The sequence below is a fragment of the Microcebus murinus genome, chromosome 8 (genome assembly GCF_040939455.1).
Source record: "Microcebus murinus isolate Inina chromosome 8, M.murinus_Inina_mat1.0, whole genome shotgun sequence".
NCBI classification, from domain to species: Eukaryota; Metazoa; Chordata; class Mammalia; order Primates; family Cheirogaleidae; genus Microcebus; species Microcebus murinus.
In genome coordinates this window covers 105,599,678-105,626,891 of record NC_134111.1, presented here as the reverse complement: position 1 = coordinate 105,626,891, position 27,214 = coordinate 105,599,678, and the positions used below count along the sequence as shown (strand labels likewise).

The window sequence follows — 27,214 nt, the reverse complement described above, 5'->3', positions numbered from 1 at the left end:
TCTCCTATTTTCTCTTTCGCTTTCTGGTTTTGTTAGTTCCAGCGTTATTTTTAGTTCTGGCAACTCTCTTTATAGCATAGAAATGGTCAACCGCCACTTAATGATTAACCTTAAATGGTTATTGATTTGTCACTGAGAAAGATGGGAAAACGAACACATTGGGTTTCTTCCCCCAGATTTTGGTTTGTTTGATTACCTCGCCCTTTTTAAATGCACGAATTTTAAATTAACCTCAAGGTTTTGGAAAGTTGGGTGAAGATCTGTCCATCACCCAGGGGGGCAGAAGGGCCCCTTGCTTTATGGGAGCTTTTGAGAGTGACACTACGGGCTCCTGGGGACCTTCCTCTGCTGTATGGCATCCAGGCCCGGCCACAGCCAGCGCCCCTGGTGGCCACGTGGGGCTGAGGACAAGGCCAGCTGCTGCTGAGTCCTTGGTGTGGCCAAGGAAGTTCCCTTTCCACAAAGAGAGCTTTAAATGAAGTGCTCTGGGATTCGGGATGGTATTTGTATACTGGGGGAGGGAAACTGTCATCAAATAGAAAGACTTGTCTTTTGCTTCTCTTCTCTCCTCCCCTTCCCACCCTTCCTCTTTCTTTCCCTCCCTCTCTCCCCCTCTGTCTTTCTGTTTTTCTTCCTTGGCTCGTGTCATTTAGAAATTGCTGGGAATAGTCCTTCGTGGCCCAGTGAGACCCTCCGTCCTGTGCAGGTCCTGAGCTCGCTGAGAAAGGGCCGAGTGAGGCGGGTGCGGCAGAGCGTCCCTTCTCCCCTGAGCGCCCACAGTGGCAAGGGGGACCACCCGCTACTCCCTCCCGGGTCCTCGTCCCCAGGGGATCGTGTCGCCCGCGGGAAGGAGGAGGGTCCGGCAGGCAGAGCCCCAGCCCCTCGGAAGGAGATGTTCAGACACTGAGCTCCAGGCAGGGCATTTGGTTCACAAAGAAGCCGCCACTCAAGTGTTTATACCGTAAATGTTAGGCATGAAATAAATTCTAAAAACTAGACTAAACGAAGCTGCCGCTCCTTCAGAAGGCTTTGCCTGTAGTGATGTGCGGCGTGGCCGGTGCGTGTCCCTGCATCTGGGGTGCGCGGGCTGCTCCTGACGCCGGGCAGGGCGGGCTGCTCACACTGTGCCTGGGGCCCGCTTGCTTCTCACAGTCAGCCAGGGGCGTTCCCACTGCTACTTCTCAAACTTCCTTAGTTTTCAACCCTGCAGATTATTTTCAAATAACTTTTTCCCCATGGCGGTACTATTTTGCAAGTCTCTGTTGCTGCCTTTTCAAGAAGTTATTTTTAGAGCAAGCAAATCCTCAGTTTACATATTCAATCTGCATTTCTTAAATTTAGGTCACTGGATGTTAATGTCTGGTGACCTTTGTTAGTGCCCTTGGGGCATCCCCTGCCTTCCTCATCTTCACTCTCAGTGTTGCTCCTTCAGGGCAGTGAGATTGAAGCATCATCTTTTAGAGCCCTGCTTTTTGGAGACTTTTTCCTTTTATTATTTCTCTGGGGAGATGAGCGTGAAGATTTCAGTTTATTCTTGAATGGGATTTTCTGCGTAGTCGCTACATATACATGCACATATGTGGGCATGTGTGGATGTATGTGTGTGTATATAAACATGTGCGTTTTTACATTCATTGATGTGGAAAACGTTCGCAGTGATTCTGGGGGGGGGGGAACTATGCATAGCATAGTCCAAATTAAAATGTATAAACTATATAAAATAGAGCCATATGCACATGTATATATTTAAGAGTTTATATATTTGACTTTTTAAACAAATTAGGATTGAATGCTAAAAATATATCTTCAAGATAAATTTGGGGATGTGATAGGAGTCTACCGTGACGTCTATGAGTTGAGCCAAGGGTGTAAATATTTATTTAGGCTGCAGCGCACATCACCAAATGGCCTTGCAGGGGGGCTGTGCCGCCCTTTTGTTTATTGAGGGTGGTTTTTGGTGACACTCCCTGGCCACCTGCGCCACGCTGGTGGCAGCCGCCTCCCCGAGAGCCCCGCACAGGCGCCGGTCCAGGCGGCTGCGCCAGCTCGCACTCCGCTGCCGCTGCCAGGGGTTTCTGTTCCTGTTTTTGTTTTGGTTGGTGGGTAGGGTGGCTGTGCCCGGGGAGACTGAGAGCGCGTTCTGGTGTGTGCTGTGGGGGTGTCTCCCTGTCGCCGCCTTGCGTGTTGTTGGCCCAGAGAAGAGAGACGGAGCCCAGGTGTGCAGCCCGCCCCTCTCTGCGCCCGGCCCCCCACCCTCCCCAGGGCCCGTGCGCGTGGCGTGGGTCTGCGCTGCGTCCCAGGTGAGTGTGGCGAGCGCGCCTTGGCCTGTGGGTGGCCCAGGTAGCTGGGACCCGGGACCACCTTCTCCTGGTTCCCGGCGGTGAGGTCCTCGCTTTTGGCTCACCCGTGACTCCTCAGTGCCAGGTCCCTAGCCGGTTGTGGCCCTCGTCCTGCGTGGCCTCCCCAGCCCTCCTGTTCCGGAAGCTCCTGTCCCAGCGCCACGTCCTCGGGCCCCGCGGCAGGTGCCTGCGCGTTGGATGCCCCAGGGCCAGGCTTCCGCCCACGTCTCCCTCTGCTGCATCGCTCCCCGGGACCTTGTGGGCCTTAACCACCAAAACGCGGCTCGAAATGCCGTCTGGATGCTGCCGTTCAAATGTGTGGCCCCAGCCGGGTCTCACCTGAATGCCAGGTGCTGGGTCCCGACCCCGCCGAGGTTCACTGGGCGTCTCAGACTCCGAGTTTCTGACACCAGACTACCTGTCCTGCCCTGTGACCTTGCTTCTCCCGCAGCCTCCCGACTCAGAGGCACCTCCGTACTTGGGGCCCGGCAGTCGCCCCAGCGCCGTTTCCCTCCGCCCCGCGTGGAGCCTGTCCGCGGGGCAGGCAGGGCCCTCCCGGGCGTGCGTGGAAGGAGGGCCGTTCCAGGGCCGGAGATGTTCCCAAACTGAATCAGGGTAATGGCTGCACAACTTGCCAAATTCGCTCAAAAACTGTCGAAATGTGCATCTCAAAAGGGCGAAGTGTAAAATATGCTTCAGTGAAGCTGTCAGAACACGCAGAGAACCTGGGCCCTGCTCAGCAGCTCCCGCTGCCAGCGTCCTCACCTGGCCCACCTGTCCTGGCCGCTCCGGTCACTGTCCGCCTGGGAACAAGGCTGCGGGCGGCAGGACGGCAGACCCAAAGCATCCGCCCCCTAACCCTCAGAACACGTGCCTGTGTGGCCTTGCGTGGCAAAGAGACCTTGCAGATGGGATCAAGGTAGGAGTCTTGAGATGGGGAGGCCATCCTGGGTCACCTGGGTGGGCCCAGTGTCCTCACAAGGGTCCTTCTCAGGGGTCATCCACAGGGGCAGACAGAGGAGGCTGTGTCCGCAGAGCCCTCCGTTGCTGCTTTGAAGGCGGCAGGGACGGGAGAGGAACGTGGGGCCCCGGAAGCCCGAAGGGCCGGGCAGCTCCTCCCCTGGAGCCCTCAGGCCCAGCCCTGCGACGCTGGTTTTAGCTCCGCGAACCCCGTGCAGACTTCTGGCCTTCGGCCCTGCGGGAGAGTGGCTGTGTGTCGTTTCAGCCACTGAGTTTGTAGGAATTTGTTCGTACGTCGGCTGCAGAGACCGGTAAACAGGGTGCAGGGTCTTAGGTGAGATTCGGCTGCTTACTCCCTGTCCGAGTGACCTCAGGCGATCTCTCTCCTCTCTGTGCCTCAGTTTTCCACGTCTGCAAAGTGGAGACTTGCAGGTGGCCGGTGGTGGCACCTGCCCGTCCTGCTTCCCCGTAGCACCTGCCCTGTGTCACCTCCCTCTCGACTGGGCCCATGGCGCGCGTGGGGTCCGTTTTGGTGTGTGGGGTTGGGGCCGCCCAGGCCGCTCCCCCGGTTTTCCTCCTGGAGCCCCCGCGCTGGGTCTCCTGGGGCAAGTGCGGCAGTCTTGCTGCTGGAGCTGGGGCGACGGCCCGGGCCACCGTCGGGCTGAGGAGGCAAGGCTGGTGTGGGCGTGCGGGCAGAGACGTTTGGAGCACAGGATGGATGAGTCTCCAGGTCCAAGAGGAGCAGCGTGTGTGAGGTGAGCTTGGAGGGCCCAGAACGTCTCCTGCAGAGCATGGTCCTCCGGTGCGCGGCTGAATTCACACGGCAGGGGACGGGGCCAGGGCCGCCCGCTGAGCCGTGCACGCGGGTTTGCACCCGGCTGCTGCCGTTGACACAGTGTGACTTTGCGGAGCATGCTCTTCTGAGCCCCGCCGAGGACACGCGGACGGCGCTTCTGCCGAGGAGCCCCACCGTCCGCGCCATGTGGCCCAGCCGGGCCCTGCACCCCGCCCGCTCTTGTCCCCTCTCCTCCAGCCCCGTGGCCACCTCATGTTCCTGGGCCTGGCGAGGTCTGCGGAGACCACCCTCCCCACCCCCGCGCTCCAGGGGGACGGGGCAGGAGGAGCCCGGGTCGCTACAGAGCCTGGGGGAGCCTTTGTTTCGATTTGCTTCTCTGTGTTTCCAGTCGGCGTCTTCCCTGGATGCTCGGTGATCCCGGGCGGGCAGTGTCGAAGAGTGAGTCCAGCAAGCATGTGGGTCACCTTGCCTGGCCAAGTGATGGCAGGGACCTCGTCCCGTACTGGGCCGTCCCAGATGCCATCATCTGCCGTCCCGTTCCCCTGGCCTGGCCTGTGTGCCCAGAGAGGAGACTCTCAAGCCCTTCCCGGGGTGCAGGACCAGCTCCCACAGCCCACCCGGGTGTGTCAGCTGTCCCTGCCCGCTGTAGCCGGTGCCCTGCCCTCAGCCCGGCGCCTCCAGGCTTGGGGGGCGGTAGGGGGAGCCCCTGCATGCGGGTGCAGGAGGGATGTGGGGGTCACGTGCTGACTGTGGCTCCACCTTCCCCAGCCTCTGGGGCCCGGGCTGCCCTGGCTTCTGGAGCAGCATGGCCCCAGCGCCAGCCCCGCCCAGCTTCCAGAATTCTGTGGCCGCTGTCTCCTCGTGCCGTCTGTGGTTTTGGAGAGATTTGCGGGGTTTTGTTGTTGTAGTTGTTCTTTTCGTTCGTTTTTGTCTTTGCCGACCGGGGTTTTTAAGAGGGAGCAGGGTCAGTGCCCGCAGCCGTGTTCTGCACAAGGAGCGATGCTTTAAAGCGCAAGAATGAAATGAAACCCCCCCCAAGCTCTGCCAGGAAGCTGCTGCGCGTTAAGACTTTTTAAACTTATGTCACAGTTTAAGTCAGATTATTCTGTACTCCTGCTGATACTCCAGAAACTTGAAGCATCTCAGTGCACAATAACTTTTATCCGTTTCTTTGTGAAGACACTTGTCACTGGGCCTCAGAACTAGAATCTTCACGAGACAAAGGAGAGCTGTCTTCCCGACATCCCGGTCACTTTCAGGAACTTTTAGAAGTCGTCAACAGTATTTTTCATATTTAAAGGAGATTTCGCTTTTTAAAATGTCGCCATGCTCAGTGGAATGCTTTTGGCCAAATCGGCTCAGGAGAAGGGACTTGTCTTCAAACCGAGGCCTGCGCCCCGCGCCCGCGGGGTGTTCGCCGCCGTCTCCCGGCCTCTCCGCGATGGGCGCTGCTGCCACCTTGTCTGTTTCTGGCTTCGCGGTCACTTGTCGTTTAAAGGGAAGGCGCGAGCAGGCGCGCAGGTCCTTGGAGACGTCTTGCAGAGCTGGGTTCTGGGGAGCGCGCCCCAAAGCGCACGGGCGCCCCACAGCCCACGGGAGCCGGTGGGCGGAGCACCGCCGGGCGGGGAGCTGCTTCTGCAGCTCCAGCTGCTGCGCGGTCGGGGCCAGAGGCCGCAGCCCCGCCGCACGCAGGGCCAGGGCGGCGTCTCGGGCGCGGCGAGCTCCTCACTCACGTCAGGCACAGCGAGGCGTCTCCAGTGCAGGTGCTGTCCACATTTCCTTTGTCTTTTTTTTTTTTTTCTTCTTCTTTTTTTGAGACAGAGTCTCGCTTTGTTGCCCAGGCTAGAGTGAGTGCCGTGGCGTCAGCCTCGCTCACAGCAACCTCAATCTCCTGGGCTCAAGCGATCCTCCTGCCTCAGCCTCCCGAGTAGCTGGGACTATAGGCATGTGCCACCATGCCCGGCTGATTTTTTCTACATATATTAGTTGGCCAATTAATTTCTTTCTATTTTTAGTAGAGACGGGGTCTCGCTCTTGCTCAGGCTGGTTTCAAACTCCTGACCTCGAGCAATCTGCCCGCCTGGGCCTCCCAGAGTGCTAGGATTACAGGCGTGAGCCACCGCGCCCAGCAGAAAGTTATATTTTTCTAGAAATGTACCTATTTTATGTAGGTTTTAAAACTTATTGGCCTAAAGCTGTTCATTGTATTTTTTTAAGTTTTCATATCTGTGCCATATCTGAAGTTAGGTGACTTTTTTAACTCGTAGTCTTTTTATTTTGTGCCTTTTCCCCTCATTTTCTAACTCACCCTGATCAGTAGTTTGTATTTTTCGTTGGCCTTTTCAGAGAATCCCCGGGTGCTGGGATTACAGGCACGTGCCACCACACTCAGCTAATTTGTGAATTTTTGTAGAGACAGGATCTCCATAGGTTGCCCAGGCTGGTCTCCAACTCCTGGCCCCGGGGATGTTTTTATCCCAGACTGCTGTGTGAGTCCGAAGCCGGTTTTGCCAGAATAATAACGTGGTTGTCACAAAGGGAGAGGGAGGGCTCCTCCCAGGGCCGTCCACACCGCCTGCTCCGGGGCAGGCCGCCGTGCGCTGGTCCGTGGGGCCAGCGACCTGGGCTGCACTCGCTGGGCCCGCCCTCGTGCGCCCTGCACCCTGCGGGACCCGGTCCTGCCGTCTCTCCTGGTAGCCGTCGCCCCTGCCCTGGGGTGTGGGAGCCCCCAAGAGCCGTGTGTGTGTTGATCTGGACTGTGCAGGGCCCACGCCTGGGGCCGGCGTGCCGGCTGATCTGCACTCCCGGGGCAGGGCCGGCCCTTCCTTGCTCTTGTCGATGCTCTCTGCCTTCGTGTGCACAGCCAGCTGGGAACGGCAGACGGGAAACCCTTGCCCTTCCTGGATGCACGCCTGGGCCGCCTGCCACCGGCTCTTATCTTGCCGTCCTGCCGTGTTGACCAGTCACCTGGGTGCTGAGAACCCAGAGGGGTCAGCAATGCACGAGGCCATCGGGGGACAGCCCTGCCGAGGGACCGAGCGCCTGCCTCCCCCGGACCCTGGTTCCGCTCGGTGCGCCCCCCTGTGACAGTGGCTGCGGGGTTCAGGGTGCATCCACCCACGCCGGCCCCGCGGCAGCACTCCTCACGTGAGCTCCTGCTGCCTGCAGCAGCTCTGCGTCCTGCCGTCGTCCTGCCCTCACCCACACGGGCAGAGGCTGTGCTGTGCCAGGGTCCCCCAGCGAGAGTTGAACCAACTCCCACCCAGCCCCGGAGTCGGCGTTGTGACCGCTGCCCGTCTGTGCGTGTTACCTGCCTTCTCTCGTGCCTTCGTTCCGCACCGTGGGGTCTGGAGAGGCCAGGTCTTCGCCTGCAGATGCCATGCGAGGGCACGGCGCCCGCGGGTGGAGGCGACTCTCACTGGGCTTTCCTGTCCTGTTTTCTGGGGTTGGAGACCGCAGACCCGCCGCTGCCTGCCGTGCAGAGCCCCGTCCCAAGCCAGCGTCCCCGCGGGTTTCAGGGTGCGTGAACGGCCAGGCCTTCCTGTCGGCGTCCTCTCCTCCAGCAGGTGACTCGGAGCAGCCCCGGGAGCCGCCGACCCCTCCAGAGTCACCCTCCTCAGCGGCAGGGGCTTTGGCTTCACGCCAGGAGCTGCCGCCTCGCCGTGCACGTGGTCTGCTCAGACCCTTTCTGCCAGGAAGGGACGCGTCGGAAATGCTGGGGAGGGTTCAAGTTGGGTGCAGGTGAGAGCCGCGTGGGCAGAAAGAGGGGCGTGGAGCGCTCACCTGTGTGGATTGCTGCTCCTGTTTTTAGCGGCGAGAATCGTGTTTCGGGGTTTTCCGTCCCCTCCTCTGCGCAGCGGGCCGGGCTTGGCAGGGCTTGTGCTGTCGTCACCTGCGTCCTGGTGCCGCGGGGGTGGGGACGCCGGGGCCTGGCCGTGCCTCTGGGGAGGGTGTCTCAGCGGCCAGGCAGATCCTAGGGTGCTGCGCTGGCCCGGGGAGCTTTCCAGGAGAAGGAGAGTTTGCTCGTGGACGGCAGGGCTCTCGGCGAGCGGCACTCACAGGGAGGCCTGGCCTCGCTCGAACGAAGCCGAAGCCGGGCCGCAGGGGCCGGGCAGGCCCCCGGGCGCTGGGAGGGGCGCGCTCACCGGTGCTGACCCACGGCAGCCCTGGGCGTCGGCCCTGGGAGCGAGAATGTCCTCGTTTGGAAGGACTTCAGCTCCGGAGCGGGGTTCTCCAGCTAGAGGGGAGCCCGGACCCGCAAGGCACTGCCGGGCCCCAGGGGCAGCTCGCTGCAGCAGGGCGGGACCTGGGCCGCGCCGTTCCTGAGTCCCTGGTGTGGCCGGCACCACCCAGCCTGAGAACCACTGCCCCCGGGGCGGCCTGCCACCCTCTCCTGCCCAGAATTTCCTGCAAGACCAGCCTCCCCCCACTGCCCGCTGTGGGTGGGACACCAGGGTTCCGGGTCTGGTTCACCAGCCGTGTGGCCCTGGCGGGTTATTTGAACTGCATGCCCTTCGGTTTCCTCCCTATCCGTGGGGGTAGAGTCGGCGCCTGTCCGTGCCCTGTGGAGTCATCAGCACGTTGCATGGGTGGACACACACCACGCGGGGCTCAGGCTGGGGCAGCCACAGGCCCGGTGCTGGTGCCGTGGGGAAGAGGAGGCCGGGGAGGGGCCTCCAGCTGGGGGCACAGGCTCTCCTCTGAGGTCCTTCTCGTGGGTTCTGGAAGGCAGATGCTCAGGGAAACCCGGGACCCGAGGCGTGCCGTGCCGTGTGGACGTCCAGAATCGCACAGAAAAGACAGCTCGGAGGGTTGCATTTGGCAGTCTGCGTGTGACGCACCTCCCTGCCCAGCCAGATTTAAAACCTGTACGTCTGTAAATATCGCTGAGACAATACAGCCCCTTATTGCACCATGATATTCTTTCTAATTTTTATTTTTCAAGCATAGTTTAAATTATAGTGAATTGTTGACATAGCTTGTTTCTTTGGCCTTGCATGAGCATCTAAATGAGGCACAGGGGAAGGATTTATAAATACTCATCTGTGCGTGAAGCCAAGGTGGGCACTCATGTTATATACATTCCCTGCAGAACTTTTTAGATCTTTAAATTAAAAAGTACTCTGTCTTCTCTACCTCATATCTGCTTTACACACACACAAATACACACACACACACACACACACACACACACACACGATGTGAAATGGAGTAATTGCAGTTCAGTTAAGAACACCTTAGGGGAAGCTGATATTGCACATAAATCACTGTTTTGGATGGAACCTGACTGTTAACTGCTCAGTCCTTTTGAGTGATCGTTTTAATAAGTCGTGCCCCCCCCAAGTTCCAGGGAGCGACCGCAGACTGAACACACACGTGTGATTCCCCCTGCTCCGGAAATTCACAGAACTCCAGTGAGGACACATGCGGCGCCAGTCCCCACCCAGGAACGTGGGGACTCGCCCGACACCCCGCTCCCGGTCTCTGCGCACTGTTTCCCACCAGAGCAGCCACACGGGGGTCAGGAAATGTGGAAGAAGGGCCCGAAACATCCTGTCGAGCAGAACAGGGCGGCTCCCAGAGACAGAGAGCGGGTTCCAGGACGCGGCTGAGCGTCTGCGGGGACAGGGACAGCCGTGGGCTCCGTGTGTCGCATAGCGAGAGAAACAAAACCCTCCTCGTTGCCCACGTCTGGAGGATGCCGGGGGAGCAACTCATTATTGTAAAAAATTGGCAAATAAAGGGAACCGAGCACTCCCTGCCTTTCTCGTAGAAGCTGTTTGCGAGGGCAATGAGATAGCTGGTTCTGGATCCTTTCTCGTTGCAGAAATAGCGCAGCCGGCACGGACGGGCAGGCAGAGCCGGGCAGCTCTATTTATACCCCGGTGGGAGGGCGCTGGGCGGCGACCAGCGTGGGCTGCTCCAGACGCAGGGGCTGCCCGGGTCCTGCAGGGAAGTCGAGGCAGGGTCTGACCAGCCTCCAGGCCAGCTGCCCCGTTTGCGGGGAGACAGGGCAGGGAGCCTCGGCCACCTGCGCCCCGAGGTGTGGTCAGCAAGGTGCAGCCTGCAGCGAGCTCCGCGAGACAGGCGTCTTCAGCTGGCAAACTGCGGGGTGGGGTGGGAGCTTTAGATTAAGGAGACTTTGAGAGATTATCATGAGCGAATGGGAATGTGTGGACGGCATCTGGATCTTGATTTGAACACAATATGAAAACATTTATGAGACTATCTAAAATATGAGGTCACTTTTTGGCTATTTGATGATGCTATGTAGAACTGTTGATTTATTTGGGTCTGTTGGTGTTTGATTATATTGTTAAAAGAATCCTTCTAGAGATCCTTACTAAGCACCTATGGCCATAGCACTGGGTGGCTGGGTCTGCTCCCATCTGGTCAGGAGGGGAGGCCTGGTGCATAGAGGACATGGGGTCAGCCTGATTATGCTCTTCTTTCTCCTTTTGTGTATTTTTGAGATTTTCCATAAAGGATAAAAATGCACATCTCCCCAGAGAAAGTCATACGCTCACACGGGCCACATTCGCAGCAGTTTGGAAGCCGGAGAGCAGATGAGCGCGTCCCAGTCGGCCTGGCCCACCAGAAAAGCAGAGCTGAGACCCCGCTGCATCGGCCCACGACACCCTCTGAGAGCGGGGCCGTGTCCGGGGAGAGGAGTGAGGGGCAGCGGGCAGGGGCAGGCAGGCCCAGCCACCTGCCGGCTCGCCTGGATTCTGAGACTGGAGTGCCCAGGGCCTCTGCCTGGGGACACGGCAGGCTGAGGACACCGGTGTGTGGCACTAGCGTGGCCCATGCGGGACCCTCGCTCCGTACGCGGGAAGGCCTGTGCTCTCGGGCCCGAGGGGGAAGGCTCCTCTCTGGGGGGCGGGCCAGCCTCGGGTACCGAGCCCGGGGTCCTCACTGTGCCAGCTCCAGTGCCCTCCAGCAAAGCTCAGCGTTGAGCCTCCCACTCTGCCCGGCGCTGCCAGGGCTGACCAGGCCCCCGGGGTGACGCTAGCCAGGACGAGAGAGAGCAGGGAGGGACCCTGCAGGGGAAAGAACCCTTTTAGCACCTTGTTATTTCTGTCCTCGGAGCTTAGGGAGGATGTTTTACTCAGGAAATATGAACAGGGTGGCAGACCAGAGTGTCAGGGCCTCTGTCTCCTGCCCGTGGCTATTTGGTTTGTCGGTTAAAGTGGCAGAGACCGTAAAAAACCTCGATGCAAACGTTAGAACACGCATGCGAGGGAGTCTCTGCAGTTTCGGATCTCTGGGGACGAGGAGGAGGATCTGACAGACCCCCAGGGAGGGGAATCAAGTCACACGCAGGATCCGGAACCAGCACGGCTTCTCTTTCCGTTGCCAGTGCCGGGAGCAAGGCGACGGTGGGGCCGTGTCTCGGCCCTGCAGCCAAGGTGTCCGCACATCCAGGGGAACTAAGTCCACGTTCAGATGCGCAGAGCCCACCTCTGGTGCCTCCCTCCCAAGACACAGCTGGGGCATGGGTTCCTGCAGAGTGAGAGTAAACCAGGAAAGGAAGACTGGGGCGGTGGCTCACTCCTGTCATCCCAGCGCTCTGGGAGAGCGAGGCGGGAGGCTCGCTTGAGTTCAGGAATTTGAGACCAGCCTGAGCAAGAGCAAGAGCCCATCTCTACTAAAAGTAGAAAAAAAATAGCAGAGCTTGGTGGTGCACGCCTGTAGTTACAACTACTCGGGAGGCTGAGGCAGGAAGATCGCTTGAGCCCAGGAGTTTGAGGCTGCAGTGAGCTGTGATGTTGCCACAGCACTCTAGCTGGGCAACAGAGCAAGACCCTGTCTCAAAGACAAACAAACAAACAAAAAAGCCAGGAAAGGAGATGCCAGGACAGAGGCAGTGGGAGAGCTGACGTAGGGCAGGGCCACGCAGGGAGCACCGGGAGGGCAGCAGGCCCTGAAGGATGCCCTGTGCAAGACGGGGGCCACCCGCCCAGAGTGCTCAGTTCAGCTTAGGGGCAGGTGTGTCTGGGGCTGGCCTCACCAGGGTGCCAACTACCACTGTCCTGACCTGAGGACACAAGGCCCAGGCCCTGCTGTGCCCGCCCCTCCTTGCCTACTGCCTCCGTCACCCGAGGACGCTCCTTTCTCCAGGGGTCTACCACACTGCTCGCCCCGACCCTGGGGCGCACTCGTGGGGGCAGGACCCTGCATCCGGCTCCAGTCTGCAGGCCTGCCCCACCCCATGCCCCTACCCAGGTGGGATGGCCTTGGTGTCCTGGAGCACACTCGTGGAGGCAGGACCCCGCATCCGGCTCCAGTCCTCACGCCTGCCCCACCCCCCACCCCATGCCCCTACCCAGGTGGGATGGCCTTGGTGTCCTGGAGCACACTCGTGGAGGCAGGACCCCGCATCCGGCTCCAGTCCTCACGCCTGCCCCACCCCCCACCCCATGCCCCTACCCAGGTGGGGGTGGCCTTGGTGTCCTGGGGCGCACTCGTGGTGGCAGGACCCCACACCTGGCTCCAGTCCTCATGCTTGCCCCACCCCCCACCCCATGCCCCTACCCAGGTGGGATGGCCTTGGTGTCCTGGAGCACACTCGTGGAGGCAGGACCCTGCATCCGGCTCCAGTCCTCACGCCTGCCCCACCCCTACCCCATGCCCCTACCCAGGTGGGGGTGGCCTTGGTGTCCTGGGGCGCACTCGTGGTGGCAGGACCCCACACCTGGCTCCAGTCCTCACGCCTGCCCCACCCCCCACCCCATGCCCCTACCCAGGTGGGGGTGGCCTTGGTGTCCTGGGGCGCACTTGTGGGGGCAGGACCCCTCACCCAGCTCCAGTCTGTAGGCCTGCCCCATCCCCCACCCCATGCCCCTACCCAGGTGGGGTGGCCTTGGTGTCCTGGGGCGCACTCGTGGCCTCGCCCCAGAGGGACTTGTCAGTTGCCCGAGCAGCTGAAAGCAGACTTGGACTTGAGGCCGTCCTGTCCCGGAACGTTTGTCACCCCTCGTTCCACGGCAGTGGCGCCAGTGCCTTCGGTCTTAGCAAACTGCAGATTTCCTTCTGGGGCTGCCTGTGTGTGGACGTCATGACCGTAAGGGGACACAAGAGGAGGCTCAGCAGAGTCAGAACGTTGTTGACCAGTGGCGGGAGGCGCATGGCGCTAAGATCGGTGTGAGTGTTTGTCTCATCGCCGCCCTTTTACTTTATCACTTCAGTACCAGCACCGACTGTAGTCCACAGCCACAGGTGAACGCGCACAGCCCAGCGTCGACTGTAGTCGACAGCCACAGGTGAACATGCACAGGCGAGTGTCAACTGTAGTCGACAGCCACAGGTGAACACGCACAGCCCAGCGTCGACTGTAGTCGACAGCCACAGGTGAACGCGCACAGTCCAGCGTGACTGTAGTCGACAGCCACAGGTGAACACGCACAGGCGAGCGTCGACTGTAGTCGACAGTCACAGGTGAACGTGCACAGGCGAGTGTCAACTGTAGTCGACAGCCACAGGTGAACACGCACAGCCCAGCGTCGACTGTAGTCGACAGCCACAGGTGAACACGCACAGGCGAGCGTCGACTGTAGTCGACAGCCACAGGTGAACGTGCACAGCCCAGCGTTGACTGTGGTCGACGGCCACAGGTGAACGTGCACAGCCCAGCGTCGACTGTAGCTGACAGCCACAGATAAACGTGCACAGTGACTTTAGCCGACAGCTGTGATACGGTTTTTCTAATTTTTCGTTTATCAAAATAAAATTGTGAACATTTAAAAATAACATAATGAAAACAAATACGTATATGTTACCTATTCTGATTTACATGACAAGTACAGCTGCCTGTAAAGTAAAACAAGCTTTCAGTGCTCTCAAGCTTTCCTCATCACACGAGAGCAAAACAGACGCGTCGTCAATGCACGGCACAGACTGCCGTGCGGACTGTGAGTGCGGCTGTGGGCGAGGTGTCGCGGCCGGTGAGCGCCGTGCCGAAGTGGTTAATGCGTGCTCTTCGGTGTGGATGACACGCTTCACCGTAGAAGGCGGACACGGTTTAGGAAGTTGCGCATTCATTCCACACGTGCTTTCTCCCTCCCGTCCTCCCTCCTGGCCCCCCCCACACACACACAGCGGCAGAAGGTCACTCCAAGCGGAAGTCATGGTTACGCAGCTGAAATAGCTGTTATTGTTCCCTCGATTTGAATGAGCCATTCTGTACTTGGAGAGGCCCTACCCTTTGGCCGTGCTTTCTAAAGAATAGTCTCCTTTCTGTTCCGTGTCTCTGATGGCGTGGAATGGTGTCATGGAAAGAGGACCCGATTCATGACACAGAACGTGAGTGTCCTTTACGGCCGCATACTTAGAGAGAGAGAGCGCGTTCCCTCTGCCATTGAGCCCCGTTCACCCGCAGGCCGGCCGTGCCCCTCGCAGCCCTGAATGCGGTCTTTGTGCCGGTACTGACGTCACGAGTCCGATTGTGTTGGCGCCTTTCTCGTGGCACAACCTATAAAAGCAGTTTTCTGCACTGCCATAGAATATTCATGAGAATACAGGCTTTTTTGTTTTGATGCTGTATTCTTTCAGTGGAGAGGATTGTATTGTTTTCTTCAGGGTGCTTTGGGTCAAGAGCCCTAGCAACTTCTGTCGGAAAGCCGTGGCATTTCGTAGGGTTTTTGATACAGAAATAGTACAAGTCACTTGTGACGCAGCCACCAGTGCCTGGGATGCCGAATGAACAGGGGACGTGGCTCTTCTCTGCAGCCGGCCTGCGGCAGGGCCCGGGGGCAGCCGGGCTGCCTCACCCACCCGGCTCCCTGTCGTGCTGGGGCGTGAGGAGGCAGCACTTCTCAGGAGCCGCGCGGGGGCTCCTTGCCCTGTGGAAGCTGGGATCCTCACGCTTGCACTGGACGGGTGGTGCCAGCGCTGAATCCCGAGGCCGGCGGGGCGGTGGCAGGCCCTGGCGTGTGGGATGCAGGTGAGGTGAGGCTCGTGCTGGTCACTGCCCTGCTTGTCACTTTCTCTGCAGTTGCATGTGGTGCCCTGGGATGGTAAGTCAAGGCAGCTCTCACCTCCTGTCTGACTGGCAGGAAGCTGGAGGAGGTGTTTCTGGGACACAGTGGCGGCTCCCGGTTGGGTTGCCCGGTGCAGGTAGTCCAGGCTCACCTGGGGGGCTCCTCTCGGCTCAGCGGGTCTTCAGCCGGACCGCCCGCTGTGGCGTCCACATGGAAGGGCGGATGGGAGCTGCCAGGAGCCATCCTCATCTCCGATCAGCTCTGCCAGGGGCTGCGGGTCACGGCACGTGTGGAACTGGTGGGGGCCCGCCCTCCTGAGTGGGGGGCCGGGGCGTCCTGGGCGTGGGGAGCACTGACCGGGCTGGCCGATGTGCGGGGTCGGGTGTGGTGGGTTAGGAGAGAGCTGTGGCCTCCCGAGCCGGTGGCCGTGCGTGGGGGGCTCGGACGGGCTGGAAAGAGCAGAAGCGTCACTCGTCACTCGGCCGGCGGGAGGCTGAGCCAGCAGCCGTGTGGCGTTCACGTCCCCGTGGGCTCTGTCATGTCCAGCCACATTGTTTGTCCTTCGGTCCAGTTTACAAATTCCTTTTGAGCTGAGGTTTAAATTGATTCGGGGAACCCATGCAAATCTCCAGGAGAACAGCTTAAAAAATTAATGGCCTGTGAATTAAAGCATTTGTAGCTTGACTAGATTAGATGAAAAAGACAATTGTAAAATTGTTTTGTTTTTTTTTTTTAAAAAAAGCAATAAAATCCTCTTCCTCTCCGGATGGGGCTGCACCCAGGGAGAGACCCCAACCTCCGAACTCAGCTGCTTCTCCCGTTCCCACCCGGGGGTCTGTCCCCCACCGAGCTCCGCTGGGAGCGCCCACAGCCTCCCCGGGAAGAACCTTCTGGTCGTTTCATGTTCCTGAGAACCGCAGGGGGCGGAGCTCCGGGCCACACGGACCACCTGGGCTGGGCCCTGCCAGTCCTGCGCCACGGTGGGAATCTCAGTGGGTGCGTTCCACCGAGTCTCTGCCCCTGGGGACACAGGTTCAGTGGCGCTCATGTCAGGATCACGCTAGCGTTGTTTCCGCTCACGCCCTGGACCGAACGTGCCTTGGTGGTCCTCGCAAGGTGCCCTGTAACTCCAGATTCGGGAGGACCCGAGGGAGGTTTGGGTGAAGAAGCCACCGTCCGCTGGCTGTGGTGACGCTGGGGCCTGCCCACCTTCCCGCCCTGTCCCCAAGGGGTGCGTCCGGCAGCCCAGTCCTGGCTGGCCACCTGCACTGCCGCTGCTTCCCTCGAGCCCCGCCTGCCCTCCGAGTGGCCACGCCCGTCCTCCCCCGCGGCCACCCCGCCCCCAAGCCTGCGGGGCTGCCGCCACCGAGCTGGCCTCCAAGTGCCCCTCGAACCCAGACCCCACGACCTTCCAGGAGCTCAGGTGGCCCCTTCCGCCTCAGTGGGATGTAGACCTTCCCCAGGGCCTGCCTACATCAGCCCCACGGCCTGGCTGTCCCGCGGCTGCACGGGGGTGTCCCGGCCTTGCCTGCTGCCCCAGCAACGGATGCACCCGTAGGAACGCTTGGCCCGTCGTCATAGTTCAGAAGTTGTCAGAAAGGCCACCTTAGAAGTTGTGTTCTGTTCAGTGTTTACAGCGATTAACCACTGGACGTTTCTGACGGTGGCCCGGCCGCTCTGTGAAGAATCAGAGATGGGAGGTGTAGGGCCCAGCACCTCCGGCGCGGCTTGTTTCCGCATGAGCGCTCGGGTCGTGTGGCACATGCCACCAGCAGGGGTCACGCCCGACCCCCCGTGGGGCCGGCGAGTTGGTCCCTGGGAAACACAGCGGCTCACGGCGTGAGGCAGGATGGCGGCGGCGTTAATGGCGTTCCACTCAGCTGGACAAGAGAGCCCGAGACAGAGACGTCGCAGGCCGGCCCTGCCCGTGAACACGGACGCAGCACTCTGCGTGAATCAGCGAGCGTGCCGTGCGTGTGTCGGCTCAGAAACGCAGACTCGATCTCATCCCTGGGAAGCAGAAAGGCAGGCTCCCCGCGGAGGCTGTGAAGTGGCTGAGCAGGTGGGCAGGTCGAAGGAGAGGAAAGTCCCGAGCACGTCTATGGTGTGGAAGCGGGAATGAGGGACCCCGGCCGGCACCCCCGGCAACATTTCTCCTTAAGACAGTGTCTCACACGGTGACACTCGCAAACGCAGGACAGCGACCCCACAGCTGTGAGAAGGCAGCTCCGGGCCTGCCCCTCCCGCCCCGTCTCTGGGGAAGTGGGTGCAGCTTGCTCCCGGCCGTGTGTACGTTACTCCTGCCAGTCGCGCGAGGTGGGCCAACAGCGGTGTTTTATAAAACTGGTGTTTGCCCACACGGTTTTTCCATTTTGCTGTGTTTTGCCATAAAAACAATCAGAAAGGAAAGAGGAAATGGGTAAGACCCAGTCCTCCCCTCCGTGTGGGCTGGGGTGGCCATTGCCACCGTCCTGCTCATGGAACCCGCGGTTTATGTCCGTAAAGTCTTCTCATGCGATAGCAGGTAAAAAGCTTTCGATATGTCGAGCCCCACACCGGATTGAAAAAACATGATTTAAAACGCTGGGGTTGTGCTTCACCACCCGGGGGAAGGAGCGGGAGATTTGCAGCCAACTGGTGTCTGTCTGGTGCTCGTCCGACGAGGAGAGGATCTGATGTGAACGCAGAAGAGGCAGCCAGCGGCGCGCTGTAGGCTGTGATCCTCTACTGAGTGTGTCCCGGTCGTGCCACGGCGGTTTTGTGTCTCACGGTCTAGGGAAGTGTCCTGAGCTGCGCGCTGTGGCCCAGGCCCGGCCAGGCCCCAGGCTCACCTTCTCCAGGCTCCGTGGCCTCTGTCCGCCCAGCCTGCGAGGCCACCCCGTGGGGCCAGCCTGCAAGGCCACCCCGTGGGGCCAGGGGCTGGCTGCGGGCGCCCCATGGCGGGGAAGACGGCGATTTCAGCAGCGGAACCCCATAGTACCCTCCGTCCTGGGCACCGTCCGGTCTCCGCCCTGCCCTGCAGGCAGGTGACCACCTTCAGTCAAGGACACCAAGGCTCAGAGAGCTCAGGTGACTGTCCCCAGCTCCCAGCGGCTGAGCAGCAGCTCGGGGATTAGAACCCAGAGCTCCTGCCAGAGCCAGCCGGCGGCCTCGGGCAGCATTTCCCAGCCCTGCTTGTCAGAGGAAGGCCAAGTTCCTGGGACCAGGGCTCCAGCACCCTGGGATTGCTTTGTACCGAGAGGCGGTTGCCACTCACAGGCCACGGGCCGTTCTGCTGCAATTGCCGGGCTCTGAAACTGTGGGGCGCAGTTTCCCCTAGGAACTGGGTTATGGCTGGGACCTGGTCTCAGGCCATCCAGCTTCTAGGAGGGAAAGGCCCCTGGGAGGGGTCACGTCTTGGGGCACTCAGGTGGGCCACTCTCAGGGAGGCACCAGGACAAAGTCAAGCACGTGCAGTGCTCAGCCTGAGAGTGAAGAGCTGGGCTTCTCAGTGGGCCTCATTTGTTGGTCCAGGCCCCCCTCTGAGCCTGAGTCCCTGCTGGAGGGGAAGCCCGCCCCCTCTCCCTGGGCCCCGCCCTCTTTCCCTGGGCCCCGCCCCCTTTCCGGGCCCTGCCCATGCATGACAGGTGGTGAAGAAATGAAATGGGGCGTGCAGAGCTTGGGGAGGAGGCTGCCAGGCACCTCCCAGAGGGAGCCTGTGGGAGGCCAGCAGCTGGCCGGGCTCTTACCTGGACGCCTAGTGATGGTGTCAGCAGAGCCACCTGTTTGACAAGTGCCACTGGAGTGTCACTGGGCGGTGCTCGGAGCCACCGTGGCTCAGAGTGCCTGCCTGCGCACACATGTGCTCTCACAACATACACCTGTCGTAAAAGGAGCGCATACATCAGATTATTTGTGATGTCTGTAATCTAAAACTTTCTTTCTGCATTGCTTTTCTCACTTTAATTTGGTCTTGATCTGTGGGGACTAGGATTGATTTAGCTCTGTCTCTAATGAGAATCACTTGTGGAGTTCTTTCGGCGGCGCACGAGCACAGCGTAGAAAATCCATTTCTCTGTGAAGCGCAGACACGCCCGCACTCGTGCTGAGAGCAGAGCCCGTCTCATTGGCTGTGGCCGGGTAAACACGTTTGCCAGGGGGCACGCTCCTCGCCATGGAAACTGGCTCCCAGTCCCAGCCTCCGTCTGGACCACTTCTGGGGCACACGCTGTTCCGTGGTTCACACACGCAACTCTTCGGTGCAGGGAGGAAGGGGAGCAGCGGGCTGGCCGGCCTGTCAAAGACGGGCGCGAGCGGGTTTCCTTGGCAAGCTGGAGCCCTTTTCTTTATTTTCCCCTGTATTGACATTCAGCAATGACGCCAGCAGGCCTCTGGGCCTGCCGCAGGTCCTTTGAGAGGGCAGGCCTCCCGTCTGGGAGGGTGGGCAGGGGGAGAGGGTTGTGGAGTGTGTCCTGGTCTGACCTCCCGCTGGGTTTGGGGGTTTTCGAGCCTGAGGAGTGGAGCCCTCCGGAGCCTCCGAGTGTCGAGTTCTGAGCATGTTGGGGCAGGGGGCGGGGACGTGTCCAGACGCCGGCCGTCCCCGGCCCTCGGGCTCCACGGCTGGAGCGGGCGGCGGTGACCGGCTCTCCTGTGCTTGCTCTCCCCGCAGTGGACGTGGCCACGGCGCTGCCCCTGCAAGCGGCCCCCTCGGCAGTGCCCATGGACCTGCGCCTGGACCACCCGTTCTCGCTGCCCGTGGCGGAGCCGGCCCTGCGGGAGCAGCAGCTGCAGCAGGAGCTCCTGGCGCTGAAGCAGAAGCAGCAGATCCAGAGGCAGCTGCTCATCGCCGAGTTCCAGCGGCAGCACGAGCAGCTCTCGCGGCAGCACGAGGCCCAGCTGCACGAGCACATCAAGGTGAGTCCCGCGCCTCGGGCACGAGGGCTCGGGCGCCGCCGTGGCCTCGGCAGCGCCCTCCTGGGGCTCCTAGGGGTGGTTCCTGGTCCCCAGGCGTGACACTGGGGTTCGGGTGCGAGGTCGTGCTCACTGTGGTGTCACACCAGATGACGGCACCTGCGCACTCAGCAGCAGGCAAAGCTGGCGTGAGTGGTGGAGGGTACAGTGTGGGCTGTGCAGGTGCAGCGTGGGGTGCGCAGGTGCAGCGTGGGGTGCGCAGGTGAGGTGTGGGCTTCGCAGGTGCAGTGTGGGGTGCGCAGGTGAGGTGAGGGCTGTGCAGGTGCGGTGTGGGGTGCACAAGTGAGGTGTGGGGCTGCACAGGTGCAGTGTGGGATGCATAGGTGAGGTGAGGGCTGTGCAGGTGCGGTGTGGGGTGCACAAGTGAGGTGTGGGGCTGCACAGGTGCAGTGTGGGATGCACAGGTGAGGTGTGGGGCTGCACAGGTGCAGTGTGGGGCTGCACAGGTGCAGTGTGGGATGCACAGGTGAGGTTTGGGGCTGCACAGGTGCAGTGTGGGGTGCACAGGTGAGGTGTTGGGCTGCACAGGTGCAGTGTGGGGTGCACAGGTGAGGTTTGGGGCTGCACAGGTGCACTGTGGGCTGCACAGGTGAGGTGTGGGCTGTGCAGGTGCATCATGGGGCTCACTAGTGAGGTGTGGGGCTGCACAGGAGAGGTGTGGGCTGTGCAGGTGCAGTGTGGGGTGCACAGGTGAGGTGTGGGGCTGCACAGGTGAGGTGTGGGCTGTGCAGGTGCAGTGTGGGGTGTACAGGTGAGGTGGGCTGCACAGGTGAGGTGAGGGCTGTGCAGGTGCGGTGTGGGGTGCACAAGTGAGGTGTGGGCTACGCAGGTGTAGTGTGGGGCTGCACAGGTGAGGTGTGGGCTGTGCAGGTGCAGTGTGGGGTGCACAGGTGAGGTGTGGGGCTGCACAGGAGAGGTGTGGGCTGTGCAGGTGCAGTGTGGGGCTGCACAGGTGAGGTGTGGGGCTGCACAGGTGAGGTGTGGGCTGTGCAGGTGCAGTATGGGGTGCACAGGTGAGGTGGGCTGCACAGGTGAGGTGTGGGGCTGCACAGGTGAGGTGTGGGCTGTGCAGGTGCAGTGTGGGGCGCACTGGTGAGGTGTGGGGCTGCACAGGTGAGGTGTGGGCTGTGCAGGTGCAGCATGGGGCTCACTGGTGAGGTGTGGGGCTGCACAGGTGAGGTGTGGGCTGTGCAGGTGCAGCATGGGGCTCACTGGTGAGGTGTGGGGCTGCACAGGTGAGGTGTGGGCTGTGCAGGTGTAGTGTGGGGTGCACTGGTGAGGTGTGGGCTGTGCAGGTGCAGTGTGGGGCGCACTGGTGAGGTGTGGGGCTGCACAGGTGAGGTGTGGGCTGTGCAGGTGCAGCGTGGGGCTCACTGGTGAGGTGTGGGGCTGCACAGGTGAGGTGTGGGCTGTGCAGGTGTAGTGTGGGGTGCACTGGTGAGGTGTGGGCTGTGCAGGTGAGGGATGGGGTGCAGCATGGGGTGGGGCGTGGAGCAGGGCGTGGGGTGGGGCGCTGCGTTGTGAACTCGTGGAGTAGAAGCACATTTAAAGTAGGGTTCGTCACCTAATTCCATTTAAAGAGATGTCCGTAATAGAAAAGTCACCAGCGGGAAGAGGGACCAAAATGTTAATGATCATCTCTGGGTGGTGTGTTTATAAATCATCTTTATTTTATTCTTGAGACTTTTCTGTCTTTTCTCAGTTTCTCCCATTAACCTTTTATAATTGAGAAAAAGATATTTTCTTTTAATTTAAATGGAGCAAGTCAAAGCTAACAAAGACCTTTTTTCAGTACTTACTCTCTGCAAATATTTAACCTGATACCGGATTCTGAGATGAAGTGAACGGGGCCTGAGTGACATGTGGCACAGCCGTGCTGCGCAGCAGGCAGGGCGGTTGTGGCGTCTGTGGCTGTGTGTCCTCGCTGCATTTAGGGCCGTAGAGAGCAGCACTGCCCGATAGAAATATGCAGGGTGCGCTGAAACTGCACAGGTGATCTTTAATGTGCTAGCAGCCACATTAAACACAGCATAAACCGCCACGAGCACCATGCTGCGTAAGTTAGCTGTCGCTGTGTAACAAAAGCTCCCCAGTGTCAGGGCTCGGTGCCAGCCTGGCTCGCGGCTCCGGCTCGGGTCTCTGGCTGGGTTGCGGGCGAGATGGCAGCAGGGGCGGGGGCTCATCTGAGGGTGACCGACCCAGACAGGGATCTGCTTCCGCGCTCACTCTCGGGGGCGTCCCTGGGGCTGCTTGAAACATAGCAGGCGGTGCCCAGAGTAAGTGGCCGAGAGACCGAGGCTGAGACGGAAGCCACAGAGTCCTTTGTGGCCCAGCCTTGGACGGGGCAGCCCCACGCCACGCTGCCCTGTTCTGTCTGTCACAGACTGAGCCCGGCATCTCCTGGGAGGACCTAGACAGGGTGGAAAACAAGGAGACGGGGATTGCTGGGGGCCTTGGGGGCCTGGCTGAGGAAAGGGAGAAGTGATTGTGTCGTAGCCAAGTATTTCCAAAACACCGCTCCAGCACGTGCGCAGAGTGAGCAGTTCCTTGTGAGCTACTCCGCATTCCGGGGTGCGCCCCGAGTCTCAGCAGAGCACGGGATTGGACGAGGAGGGCACGTCCTGGTCCGGGCCGGTCGCGCTTTGAGCCCCGTGTGGTTCCGGGCTGCCGCCTTGGGCGGTGCAGAGCAGAGCGTCGAAAGGCCACGACAGCGCCTTGCCTGGCGCTTCCAATGTGCTCTGTGGCTAGAGCTCCACGCAGCCCCCGCAGGGGACACTGATCAGCCACAGCCTTGGCTGCCCAGGGCACTGGCCCACACCCGGGGCCATGGTGCCCGCCTGGCACAGCACAGAATGGCGGGTGCAGCCTCCTCTGCTTCCGCCCCGGCCAGCAGTCCCGCTGCCCCCCATGTGCAAGGGACGCCTTGTGCCACGCCGGTATTTAGTGACCACGTGGAGAAGTGGCGGTGGAGTGGCGCTGGTGCTGCCTGTGGGTGCGGCGGCAGGGTGCAGGGGAGGCTGCCCGCTTGCTCGCTGCCCAGCCGGCGTGTCACAGAGCCTGGCGGGCCCTCGGGACAGGCCCAGCATAGGCTCCGTGTCCCCGGTCACCGGTGCTAAGCCGTGCTGTGAGTTCCCGTGCTTCAGAGTCTAGCCGAGAGCTTTGTGCTCAGCCTACTCCGGCCTCGTGAGACTGGGGGTCTGGGGATGCTCATCCTGGCCCCCAAGATCTGCCGTGGAGTCCAGATCTTTGGGACTTGGTGGGTTGCTGTTTTTGTTGCTGGGGGAGGGGGTTGCCGCGTTTTGGCTCACTCCCTGGCCTTCCAACGCCAGTGTTGGACTGACGAAGAGAGGACGTCGCTTCCTGAGCTGCTTGAAGTCCGGGCTCTGCTGGCTTCAGAGTTCCGGGCAACCTGGGGGTCGTGTGCACCAAAGACGCCGCGTGCCCCACAGAGACAGGCCCACCAGCAGCTACGGCGATCCTGTCCTTTTTGACACGCCCGCTCGGGCTTGGGCTGGGCCCACTGAGGGCTCCATGGCCCTCTCTCTCTGGACGCTCTTTCCGGCTGGTGGGAGGAAAAGGACACCACGGTGGTCCCTGGGGCTCGGGCCTGCGGGCGGCGTGGGCTTCACTCTGCTGCGGGCGGGCCAGGCCCTGACCGCGCCTGGCTGCCTGCAGGGCTGGTGTCGGCCCGGGAGAGGCCGTCTCAGGCCGGCCACCGGAGACAGGCGCCCGCCGGGTGAGTGCGGGTCAGGGAGTCCCCCAGGGGTGCTGCAGCCTGGCAGTGGCTGCGGAGAGCAGCCCTCCAGGGTTGAGAGCCCTGGCCTGTCACTTCCGTGACTCCTAAAAGCAGTTTCAGAACCTGTGAGTCGTGGCTTGTTTCCGTCCTGCGCTCCGCAGCCAACCGGGCCCAGCAGCCCCGTCTCCACGCAGCCTCCCGCCTGTTCCCCGGCCGCCCTCACCTTCGCTGAGTTCTGGAAACGGGAGGGAAGGGGTGCCCCGCTGAGCACGCCCCCTCTTTCCCCATACTCTGAGGCGGCCACCAGCGTCCCGGGCACCCCTCCACGTCCCTCTGGCGCCCGTCTGCCACCAGCCCTGGCATGCCGGGGGCTGTGCGGGCACGTCCCTCCCTGCAGACCCGCCTCGGAGCCTGGCAGGGGACATTTCTCTGTATTCTCACCGCCCGTCCTAACGCTCCTGTCCTTGGCTGCTGGTACAAATGGGCGACTGGACTCACCTAAGCCTGCCGGGACAGGGCCCAGTTGAAGACAGCTGTCACTGTCCGTGCTGTCTTCGTGTTTGTTGAGTCTATAGCTTTTACAAGAAAAAGACACTTGAGTCGGTTCCTGCGGCCTCAGCTGTGTCCCACCCCCAGGCCCCCCGGCCACCTCCCTGGCGCCTCCGGAGTTGCTTCCCTGCCTGGGCCTGGGAGGGGCCCTTGTTCCGCCTCCTGCGGGCCACGGTGGGCCACGCTTCCCACGCCGGGTCCCCGGAGAGCTCCCTCCCCCACCCCCGGGCTGGACCCTCCCAGAGGGGACCGGAGCCCCCAGCTCCCTGGCTGCGGAGCCGTCTCCGGCCAGGCCGCAAGAGCACAGAGAGACGCTCAAGGTTACATTTGTCTTTTAGTCATTTCATTTTTTCGTTAACACGGAGATCATAAAAAGCCATTCGAAATCCGTCACCGTGCCGTTCTATTAGTCGGCTTTTGTTTAGACGGTTCAGACTCTCTTCATAAGCCGTCATATTGTTAGTGGCATTTTGGCAGTGGTGTTTGTCAGACAGATTTCTTGAACACAAAATCTAATTAGTGTCATTAAATTATCAGTGAATTTGAATAGGACTTTATAATTGAGAGGGAATAGTCTTCAAAATATAACTTAGGTGGTTAATGTTGGGTAAATAAGATCCCTTATAAGGGTTCATGCTCAGCACATCCATAATCTCCGGTTTCCTTGCTGTTCACGCTCATTTCGACACCCGGCCCGTCTCCTCCCCAGACGGTGCTCGTCTCCCCAGGGCTGCATCCCAGGTGAGCACGGAAGCTCCGCGCAGCTTCTGCCTGACGTCTCCAGAAGGGCATGGGGTGCTGGCTGGATACGGACGTCATAGCGCACAGGGAGGGTCTGAGGACCAGCCTCGCTGCCGTGGCCAGAGCACCCCAGGCTGGGGAGCCCCAGGGCCGGGGCCGGAGTGGGGCGGCCACGGGGCAGGACGGGCCCCACGCCCAGCGCAGGCCACGCCCTCTGGGCAGGCACCTGGCACTCTCAGTGCCCGCGGCCCGTGACCTGCCCGTCTTGGCTCTGACCGACGTCACTGTCTGGCCCTCCTCCTCCTCGGTGGTGGAACTGTCAACTCGGCAGTTGTTTCCCGTCAATTGATAGCAGTTCCTTGTGGATGTTGGATGTGACAGTAGCGTCATCACAGAGGCAGAAGCATGTGGGTCTTCAGCCAGAGAGTCCACTTCCAGGGCGCCTGTTTTAAGCAGATCCTGTGTCGCCAGCCAGAGGGTTCACGGGGCCACGGGCGAGGAGCCTGGACCGCGTCGTCAGCACCGTTAGAGCTGAAGCCCGCGACCCTGGGACCAGCGGGGGGAGCTGAGACTCGCGGAGCCCGTGCGCACTGCGGCGCACTGCGTGTGTGAGCCGGGGTCTCCTTCCCTAGTGCCTGGCCCGGGAGGACCCCGGGTGGCCCTCCTCTGTCCCCAGGGGTTCCTGCTTCCAGGCCAGGTTGTCACTGTCCTTACGGTAGGTTTGGCCCTTTTGCCCAACTGTTTTCTCATAACAAGTCTCTTCATACGAAAGACACTGAATGCCAGTCACACGTTTCAGAGTGCCTGCCAACTCGCCCTCCTGGAAGGCCTGGTCCCCCAGTGGCGTGTGCGGGGAGCTCCCACCCCTCCCTGGCCTGCAGCAGGCTCACAGTGGAGTGGACGAGAAGTGAGAACCCTGTGCACGTGGCCTTCGTGTGCACGCCCTTCTTTACCAGTCCGGCCGAGCCTCTCTCCCAGTGTGTCTGTCAGTGGGACTGGCGCTGCCGTGGCAGGAGGGAGTTTCGGAGCTGTCTAGGTGATGGTGCGGCTGCGCTCCTTGCAGGGCGAGGGCTGAGATGGAGAGGAAACCTGGTTCGTGGGGCCGGGCCGTGGTGTTTACTCTCTGTATCACCTTACCCAGGTCACTCGGCCCGGCTTTGGGGACCCCCCGGGCTCCTCCTAATCCCCGGGCGCAGGAAGGCGTGGGGCTGCGCTGCCCAGCCCTGCAGACTCTCACGGCCTGTCCTCTCCACAGCCCTGCGTGCCCATTAACTGTGCCCGGTGAGGACCTGAGCTCGCGACCCTGCACTTTGGGGACAGCCTCGCACGACCCTGCTGCCCTGAGGGTGCTGGCTGCCGTGACGGCCTCTCCTTGCTTGCTGCCAGGCGTTCATGGCACGTATCTGTGATGTGGCCTGCCCACCATGGTCCTGCCTTCTAGACTCTAGGCTGCAATGGTTTGTAGACAGGAAGGAGCTGTGTGTCCTAACGGTGACGGCCGTGGACATTCGTCGTGGCTGTGGAAGGAGGGCACTTCGGGCCGACCCTGTGCCGGCCACGCCACACCAGCCATCACCCTCAGGTGCCTCTCCCGGGCTCACGCGCCCCCACCACGTGCCACCTGGAGGAGAGCCCGGAGCGGCATGGGCAGCGTCTCCAGGTGGGGTGGGGCCGTGGAGGGGACGGGCAGGGTTCCCCCCGGCGGGAGGGCTGAGCCGCACCTGAAAGGGGACCGGAGTTGGGACAGCGGCAGAGGGGCCAGTTGCCCCAGGAAGTGCCGGCCAGCCATGCTTGCACCGGGCCTCCCCTCCTCCTTCCCGCCCCCACCGCCCTGTGCAGTAGCCGGGCCTGCGCCCGCCCAGCTAGAGCCCTGCTCTGGGCTGTTCTGCTGCCGCCTTCCTTGTGTGCATCTTCGTGCTGAAGAGTCATCAGTTTGTCCTTGTGACTTTCGAGTCCCGGTGTGGGTGGGACAGGGAAGGGCAGATGCACAGGACTGGGCCCACTGCGGGCGGTGCCCTGAGGCAAGACTGGAAGGAGGGTTCTGCCATGCTGGGGGGAGGGAGGGCGCCTATTTCATTTGAGCCACTTACTCCGGGAGTAAAGGTGGAAACGGTTTCATTTCTAGGTACCCACAGAGAACGGCCCATTAGACCCGACCTGTCCT

General features: G+C 61.0%; 1 protein-coding gene across 7 annotated transcripts in view; it reads left to right on the top strand.

Moving 5' to 3' along the window:
• HDAC4 (histone deacetylase 4) overlaps nucleotides 1-27,214 on the top strand; it is a 262,781-nt gene that overhangs the window by 137,119 nt on the left and 98,448 nt on the right. For all 7 annotated transcript variants that reach the window (XM_076006112.1, XM_076006113.1, XM_076006114.1 and 4 more), the window contains one exon: nucleotides 19,723-19,967. In XM_076006112.1, coding sequence (XP_075862227.1) covers nucleotides 19,723-19,967 — 245 coding nt within the window. The remainder of the gene's footprint in view (nucleotides 1-19,722; nucleotides 19,968-27,214) is intronic.